General features: G+C 53.3%; 1 protein-coding gene and 1 non-coding gene across 2 annotated transcripts; both read left to right on the forward strand.

Moving 5' to 3' along the window:
• The first annotated feature begins 762 nt into the window (after positions 1–762).
• LOC123436178 (transcription factor MYC2) lies at positions 763–3,781 on the forward strand. The gene has a single exon (XM_045115615.1). It carries the CDS (start codon positions 1,216–1,218, stop codon positions 3,268–3,270), a length of 2,055 nt encoding a protein of 684 aa, XP_044971550.1. The 5' UTR covers positions 763–1,215; the 3' UTR covers positions 3,271–3,781.
• A 753-nt stretch (positions 3,782–4,534) lies between these two features.
• Positions 4,535–4,605, forward strand: TRNAG-GCC. The gene has a single exon. It is a non-coding gene; the product is annotated as a tRNA-Gly (tRNA).
• The last annotated feature ends 3,921 nt before the right edge of the window (positions 4,606–8,526 follow it).

Consider the following 8,526-nt stretch of genomic DNA (forward strand, 5'->3'; position numbering starts at 1 on the left):
GCGGTCACGTGCTTTGGATCATCGATCACACGCATTATGATTCCATTGAGAATCGACTTATTTATCTTGTTACCACCTGCGACTCTATCGTGATCGTAAAGTCTTTAATTCTTTGACATAAATTTGGAAGTGCATTATTGCCACCAAATAAGTATAAGGCAACATGATGTTCTCTCTTCATAGGGGAAGCGGTTCACCGTATTGACAAGGGATGTCGTAAATGCGAACTAAACATGACCCACAAATATTTCTCATTCACGGGAAAGAAATCTAATGGCCACATGCTGTGGATCTTCGGTATCCCCGTAATGCCTCCACTAGGATCGACTTATCGATCGTATTGTAAACTTGTTAATTCGTAAGCGGAAATTTGGAAATGCATTATCACTATCAAATAATACTTCCTTCGTCGGAATATACTTGTCATAGGCAGGACCGATTATAGGAATGAACGTATCTACATGTATTTTAGTTTTAGATACATCCATTTTCATACATTTATGTGACAAGTAATTACAGACGGAGGGAGTACAACGACAATTAAGTTATCAATCTTATCTCTTCGTAGGATAAGCAAACCACCGTGTACTAGCTAAGCACGTCATGAATGTGAATTAACACGGCCCAAAGATACCACCCTCATTTACGGAAAATAAATCTAACAGTCACATGCTCTGGATCTTCGCTCCCCATGCTATGCTTGCACTGAACTTCGGGGAACATAATTGGAAACAAAATCCATTTACACAGATAAACTTGGCAATAATACAAATCATCGGTGGCTGACAGGTGGGCCCATCCATACTGGATACCCCAAAGCAGGGGAGGCTAGATGGGTTAAATCTGTCACTGACAACCCGGGCCCATGCTCCAGACAGGAGGCTACGAACACGGCAGTTACCCCAAAATTCGGGCACCAAACAAGAGAGAGAGAGAGAAAGAGGGAAGAAACGGCCGTTGCTGCGAGAACAGCAGAAGAGTACAATCAGTGCAGTGATTCCCCTATTTTACCCTGGGCAACTAAATAGGCAGCGGGGGAGCGACGCATCGGCGGGCGGAGACGTCGACGGCGACCAAACCCGCACAATTTACTACTTTGGGCCTCGCCTCCCCCTCACCACCAATCCATTCCCACCTTTCCCATCCCCCCCCCCCCCTCCCCGCGCTTGCCTTCTCTTCTCTCCCATCCATTCCCCGACCCCGGCCCCGGCCCCGATGAACCTGTGGACGGACGACAACGCCTCCATGATGGAGGCCTTCATGGCCTCCGCCGACATGCCGGCGTTCCCCTGGGGCGCGGCGGCCACCCCGCCGCCGCCGGCCGCCGTGCCGGCCTTCAACCAGGACACGCTCCAGCAGCGCCTGCAGGCCATCATCGAGGGCTCCAGGGAGACCTGGACCTACGCCATCTTCTGGCAGTCCTCCACCGACGCCGGCGCCTCGCTCCTCGGCTGGGGCGACGGCTATTACAAGGGCTGCGACGACGCCGACAAGCGCCGCCAGCAGCCCACCCCGGCCTCCGCCGCCGAGCAGGAGCACCGCAAGCGCGTCCTCAGGGAGCTCAACTCGCTCATAGCCGGGGGCGGCGCCGCCGCGCCCGACGAGGCCGTCGAGGAGGAGGTCACGGACACCGAGTGGTTCTTCCTCGTCTCCATGACCCAGTCCTTCCCCAACGGGATGGGCTTGCCGGGCCAGGCTCTCTTCGCCGGCCAGCCTATCTGGATCGCCACCGGGCTCGCCAGCGCGCCCTGCGAGCGGGCCAGGCAGGCCTACACCTTCGGCCTCCGCACCATGGTCTGCATCCCCCTCGGCACCGGCGTGCTCGAGCTCGGCGCCACCGAGGTCATCTTCCAGACCACCGATAGCTTGGGGCGGATCCGCTCGCTCTTCAGCCTCAACGGCGGAGGAGGGGGCTCTGGATCCTGGCCGCCCGTGGCGCCGCCGCCCCAGGAGGCGGAGACGGATCCGTCCGTGCTCTGGCTCGCCGACGCGCCGGCCGGGGACATGAAGGAGTCGCCGCCGTCCGTCGAGATCTCCGTCTCCAAGCCGCCGCCGTCACAGCCGCCGCAGATCCATCACTTCGAGAACGGGAGCACCAGCACGCTCACGGAGAACCCCAGCCTCTCCGTGCACGCGCAGCAGCCTCTGCCGCAGCAGCAGGCGGCGGCGGCGGCGCAGAGGCAGAACCAGCTCCAGCTCCAGCACCAGCACAACCAGGGTCCTTTCCGCCGGGAGCTCAATTTCTCAGATTTCGCGTCCAACCCATCCGTCACGGTGACCCCGCCTTTCTTCAAGCCTGAGTCTGGTGAGATCCTAAACTTTGGCGCTGACAGCACCAGCCGGAGGAACCCTTCGCCGGCGCCCCCCGCCGCGACGGCCAGCCTCACCACCGCGCCGGGGAGCCTCTTCTCCCAGCACACGGCGACGGTGACGGCCCCATCAAACGACGCCAAGAACAACCCGAAGCGGTCCATGGAGGCCACCTCCCGCGCGAGCAACACCAACCACCACCAGACCGCGACAGCCAACGAGGGGATGCTGTCCTTCTCGTCCGCGCCGACGACGCGGCCGTCCACCGGCACGGGCGCACCAGCCAAGTCGGAGTCCGACCATTCCGACCTGGAGGCGTCGGTCCGCGAGGTGGAGAGCAGCCGCGTGGTGCCTCCGCCGGAGGAGAAGCGGCCGCGCAAGCGCGGGCGCAAGCCGGCGAACGGGCGCGAGGAGCCACTGAACCACGTGGAGGCGGAGCGGCAGCGGCGGGAGAAGCTGAACCAGCGGTTCTACGCGCTCCGCGCCGTGGTGCCCAACGTGTCCAAGATGGACAAGGCCTCACTGCTGGGCGACGCCATCTCCTACATCAACGAGCTCCGCGGTAAGATGACGGCGCTGGAGTCGGACAAGGAGACGCTCCACTCCCAAATTGAGGCGCTGAAGAAGGAGCGCGACGCCCGGCCGGCCGCGCCGTCGTCGTCGGGAATGCACGACAACGGGGCGCGGTGCCACGCGGTGGAGATCGAGGCCAAGATCCTGGGGCTGGAGGCGATGATCCGCGTGCAGTGCCACAAGCGCAACCACCCGGCGGCGAAGCTGATGACGGCGCTGCGGGAGCTGGACCTGGACGTGTACCACGCCAGCGTCTCGGTGGTGAAGGACATCATGATCCAGCAGGTGGCGGTGAAGATGGCCACCCGGGTCTACTCCCAGGAACAGCTCAACGCGGCGCTCTACGGCCGCCTCGCCGAGCCGGGCGCCGCGATGCAAATCCGGTAATGATCCAACTCCATCCACCAGGTAGTAACAAGGAAACCTTGGTCCTATTACTCACCACCGTATGATCGTCGCCGTCGTCGTTAATAGCCCGATCGACATCGGGATGGAGAAAGGAGGCGACGATCCTGTCATGTTGTTGTTGTTGTAAAATCTCTCTTTAGGAGAATGGACGGGTGATGATAGTCATTAGCAGCAGCAGCCGGAGCTTGCTGTACATCGTCATCGTCCTGTTGTGTTTTTGCAAGTAGTGTGTTAGCAGTACGAAGCGCCGGATCCATCGTTGTTAACTATCTCGTGACCCTGTGATCGACGACGACGGTGTGTCGGCGTAGTGCTGTTGAACTGAAAACTGTATATAGGACAAAGATGGATTGCCCGTCGCCGTTCTCCTCTACCTCTAGTGTTATTGTTGTTGTGTGTATGCATGCATCGTTTCTCGTCTTTGCAGAGCGAGCATGGATGATATAATGATGTCGCTTGCAAAATGAGATGGATCGGGCGCTCTTTTTTATCTGGTCATGCTTGATTCTTCTGTTGATTGTGTTCTCATCTTGTGCGACTTGGCTACGAGACGACGAAGTGGAGGTGGGGGGGCATGTGATTTGGGTGGGCAGACCTCGACATCATAGGCACAGTGGCAACAGTGGTCGAAGAACACAAGGAAGGAGAGGAGAGGCAAAGCAAGACGTAAGCTGTTCTTGGCAGAAGAAAAGGGAAGCGAGGAGAGGGGAACCCGTGGGGCCCCGTCCTTCGTTGGCAAGAAGAAGAAGAGAAGTGGATGGATGAGGAGGGAGGGAGGGAGGGGACACGAGTTGCGTGCGGCTTTTCTTCTTCTTCTTTCATTCAGGGGCTTAACGAACTAGGCAGACAGACATCGCTGGCGACAAGAAGGCAGGCGGGCAGAGGCAAGGCCTTCTGTTTGGCGCTGCTTCTCCACATGCCGATGCCACCACCTGATCGATGTCCACAGTCCATGTTAGCTTGGTCATTTGGGGTACTTCAAGCCTAATTTTGTTGTACCTTGGTCATTTGTTTCTTTGTTTTCCGGCTCGGTCGCGGGAAAATTTGTAAAAATCTAGGTGGTTTTGCAAAAAATAAAAATAAACCTATGTTAGCTTGAAGTACCCCCCCCCCCCCCCCCCCGCACACACACACACACACGCACAAAGACAGTATTGGTTGCCAACCGGAGGAAAAGAGCGTTATTAAAAAACGGAGGAAGCCCTGGTAATATAGGTTATAACGGCTGAAATGAACAAAAAAAGCACCAGTGGTCTAGTGGTAGAATAGTACCCTGCCACGGTACAGACCCGGGTTCGATTCCCGGCTGGTGCATTTCATATTTTTTACTTCAATTGAGGGGTTATTTTTTCTGAAGAGGATCACAAGATGTTTAGTCTCAACTCACAAGTTAACTTGTTAAAATGTATTCAAAAGACAACCATGTAAGAGCATCTACATCCATGACCTATAAATCCGGGCCTTTAAATTCAAAAGACAACCATGTAAGAGCATCTACATCCATGACCTATAAATCCGGGCCTTCAAACGTCCGTGGAGGATGTTTAGTCTCAACTCACAAGTTAATTTGTTAAAATGTATTCAAAAGACAACCATGTAAGAGCATCTACATCCATGACCTATAAATCCGGGCCTTCAAATGCCCGTGGACGCACCCGCACGACCTGCAAATCCGGACCCTTTTTACATCAATCGAGGGGTTATTTTTTCTCAAGAGGATCACTGGATGTTTAGTCTCAACTCACAAGTTAATTTGTTAAAATGTATTCAAAAGACAACCATGTAAGAGCATCTAATATTTTTTACTTCAATTGAGGGGTTATTTTTTCTGAAGAGGATCACTGGATGTTTAGTCTCAACTCACAAGTTAACTTGTTAAAATGTATTCAAAAGACAACCATGTAAGAGCATCTACATCCATGACGTATAAATCCGGGCCTTTTTCATATTTTTTACCTCAATTGAGGGGTTATTTTTTCTGAAGAGGATCACTGGATGTTTAGTCTCAACTCACAAGTTAACTTGTTAAAATGTATTCAAAAGACAACCATGTAAGAGCATCTACATCCATGACCTATAAATCCGGGCCTTTAAATTCAAAAGACAACCATGTAAGAGCATCTACATCCATGACCTATAAATCCGGGCCTTCAAACGTCCGTGGAGGATGTTTAGTCTCAACTCACAAGTTAATTTGTTAAAATGTATTCAAAAGACAACCATGTAAGAGCATCTACATCCATGACCTATAAATCCGGGCCTTCAAATGCCCGTGGACGCACCCGCACGACCTGCAAATCCGGACCCTTTTTACATCAATCGAGGGGTTATTTTTTCTCAAGAGGATCACTGGATGTTTAGTCTCAACTCACAAGTTAATTTGTTAAAATGTATTCAAAAGACAACCATGTAAGAGCATCTACATCCATGACCTATAAATCCGGGCCTTCAAATGCCCGTGGACGCGCCCGCACGACCTGCAAATCCGGACCCTCAAGCACCCGCGGACACGTCTCATATCCAGTCCCTCATATTCTTACTAGCATGCAACATAGATAAAAAGAAACAAATGTATTCAAAAGATAACCATGTAAGAGCATCTACAACCACGACCTATAAATCCGGGCCTTCAAATGCCCATGGACGCGCCCGCACGACCTGCAAATCCGCCCGTGGACGCGCCCGCACGACCTGCAAATCCGGACCCTCAAGCACCCGCGGACACGTCTCATATCCAGTCCCTCATATTCTTACTAGCATGCAACATAGATAAAAAGAAACAAATGTATTCAAAAGATAACCATGTAAGAGCATCTACAACCACGACCTATAAATCCAGGCCTTCAAATGCCCATGGACGCGCCCGCACGACCTGCAAATCCGCCCGTGGACGCGCCCGCACGACCTGCAAATCCGGACCCTCAAGCACCCGCGGACACGTCTCATATCCAGTCCCTCATATTCTTACTAGCATGCAACATAGATAAAAAGAAACAAATGTATTCAAAAGATAACCATGTAAGAGCATCTACAACCACGACCTATAAATCCGGGCCTTCAAATGCCCATGGACGCGCCCGCACGACCTGCAAATCCGCCCGGGGACGCGCCCACACGACCTGCAAATCCGGACCCTCAAGCACCCGCGGACGCGTCTCATATCCGGTCCCTCATATTCTTACTAGCATGCAACATAGATAAAAAGAAACAAATGTATTCAAAAGATAACCATGTAAGAGCATCTACAACCACGACCTATAAATCCGGGCCTTCAAATGCCCGTGGACGCGCCCACACGTCCTGCAAATCCGCCTGCGGACACGCCCACATGACCTGCAAATCCGGACCCTCAAGCACCCGCGGACGCGTCTCGTATCCGGTCCCTCATATTCTTACTAGCATGCAACATAGATAAAAAAATGTATTCAAAAGATAACCATGTAAGAGCATCTACAGCCACGACCTATAAATCCGGGCCTTCAAATACCCGTGGACACGCCCGCACGACCTACAAATCCGCCCGCGGACGCGCCCACACGACCTGCAAATCCGGACCCTCAAGCACCCGCGGACGCGTCTCGTATCCGGTCCCTCATATTCTTACTAGCATGCAACATAGATAAAAAGAGCGTAGATCAACCCAGAAACACAGAATCAGACATAGAAATGCACATTTCGATCATCGAAAGAACACCGTCGGATGTCCAAAAGATCGCCACACTTCGCATAATTCATATAAACGACGGATAGATTTAAACTAGATTACTAAAAACTTGAAACTGAAGACGGAGATGGCGAACATTCACCACTTCCTCACCAACCCTTCACCCTTTCGGCCGTCGACACAAGTGTAGGAGTCGGCGGCTGTTGGGGAATCACCCGAGTCATCCAATGAGGAGGCGTGGTCGTCATCGCCGTCGTCGGAGAGGATGACGAGCCCTTTTAGCCGCATGACCTCCTTGTCCTACTACCGCTTGAAATCCACGAACCGATCCGCCTCGCGCTCGGACTGCTCAATGGCAATCCGGAGCGCCTTCGCGTTCTTCGGTGGAGCCGACGCGCGTCCGTCTCCATGGTCGTAAGCGACCGGCGGTAGATCCATTCGAGGAGTCACACGTCCTCGTCGGGGTCCGCCTTCATCCCCGCGCGATGGCACACAGACTGCTCCGCCTCCCTCCTCTCCCTTTGCCGCTGCCGCTCGCGGCGAGCGACGCACACCTCTGATTCCGACGTGTGCGTCCTGGCCGGTGGGGCGGGCACAAGCACCCACCACTGCCCATGTGGGGGAGCAGCAACTGACAGGGGCAAGGTAGTGCGTAGGGGAGGCGCGGATTGCGCAGGCCGCTTGTTGGAGCTGCGCACGGGCTAGGAGGGGCCATCGCCGACATCCAAGCTGCACTGACGGGGAAGCGGTAAGGCTGCAGATCCGGAGTTGCCCCATTATCCACCTTGGAAAGCTCCAAGGCGATGTAGAGGGCAAGCTCATAATCCGGATCCAGGTCATCGTCAGAGCGGTTGCTGGATCTCGACATTGCGTCGGGTTTGATCGGAATCGATGCAGGGAGAGGAGAGGATGGAGCAAGAGAGGAGAGTGAGTGAGCTCGGGTTTCAAAGCGATGAGCCGAATGTGTTTATTTGTAGGACAACCATGGGGTCGGTGGTGGACCGGGCTTGTCACGCGGACGTGCTCGGGCGTGCCGTGGCCACCCGATATCCGCCCCATTTTTGGGCTGGATATGAGGGTGGTTGGAAATATGCCCTAGAGGAAATAATAAATGGGTTATTATTATGTTTCCTTGCTCATGATAATCGTTCATTATCCATGCTATAATTGTATTGATTGGAAACTAAAATACATGTGTGGATACACAGACAAAACACTGTCCCTAGTAAGCCTCTAGTTGACTAGCTCGTTGATCTAAGATGGTTGAGGTTTACTAGCCATAGACAAGTGTTGTCACTTGATAACGAGATCACATCATTAGGAGAATGATGTGATGGACAAGAACCAAACTATGAGCATAGCATATGATCGTGTCAGTTTTTGCTACTGTTTTCTGCATGTCAAGTATCTGTTCCTATAACCATGAGATCATGCAACTCCCGGACACCGGAGGAATGCCTTATGTGTATCAAACGTTGCAACGTAATTGGGTGACCATAAAGATGCTCTACTGGTATCTCCAAGGGTGTCTGTTGGGTTGGCGTGAATCAAGACTGGGATTTGTCACTCCG

The sequence above is a fragment of the Hordeum vulgare genome, chromosome 1H, assembly GCF_904849725.1.
Source record: "Hordeum vulgare subsp. vulgare chromosome 1H, MorexV3_pseudomolecules_assembly, whole genome shotgun sequence".
Taxonomy (NCBI): domain Eukaryota; kingdom Viridiplantae; phylum Streptophyta; class Magnoliopsida; order Poales; family Poaceae; genus Hordeum; species Hordeum vulgare.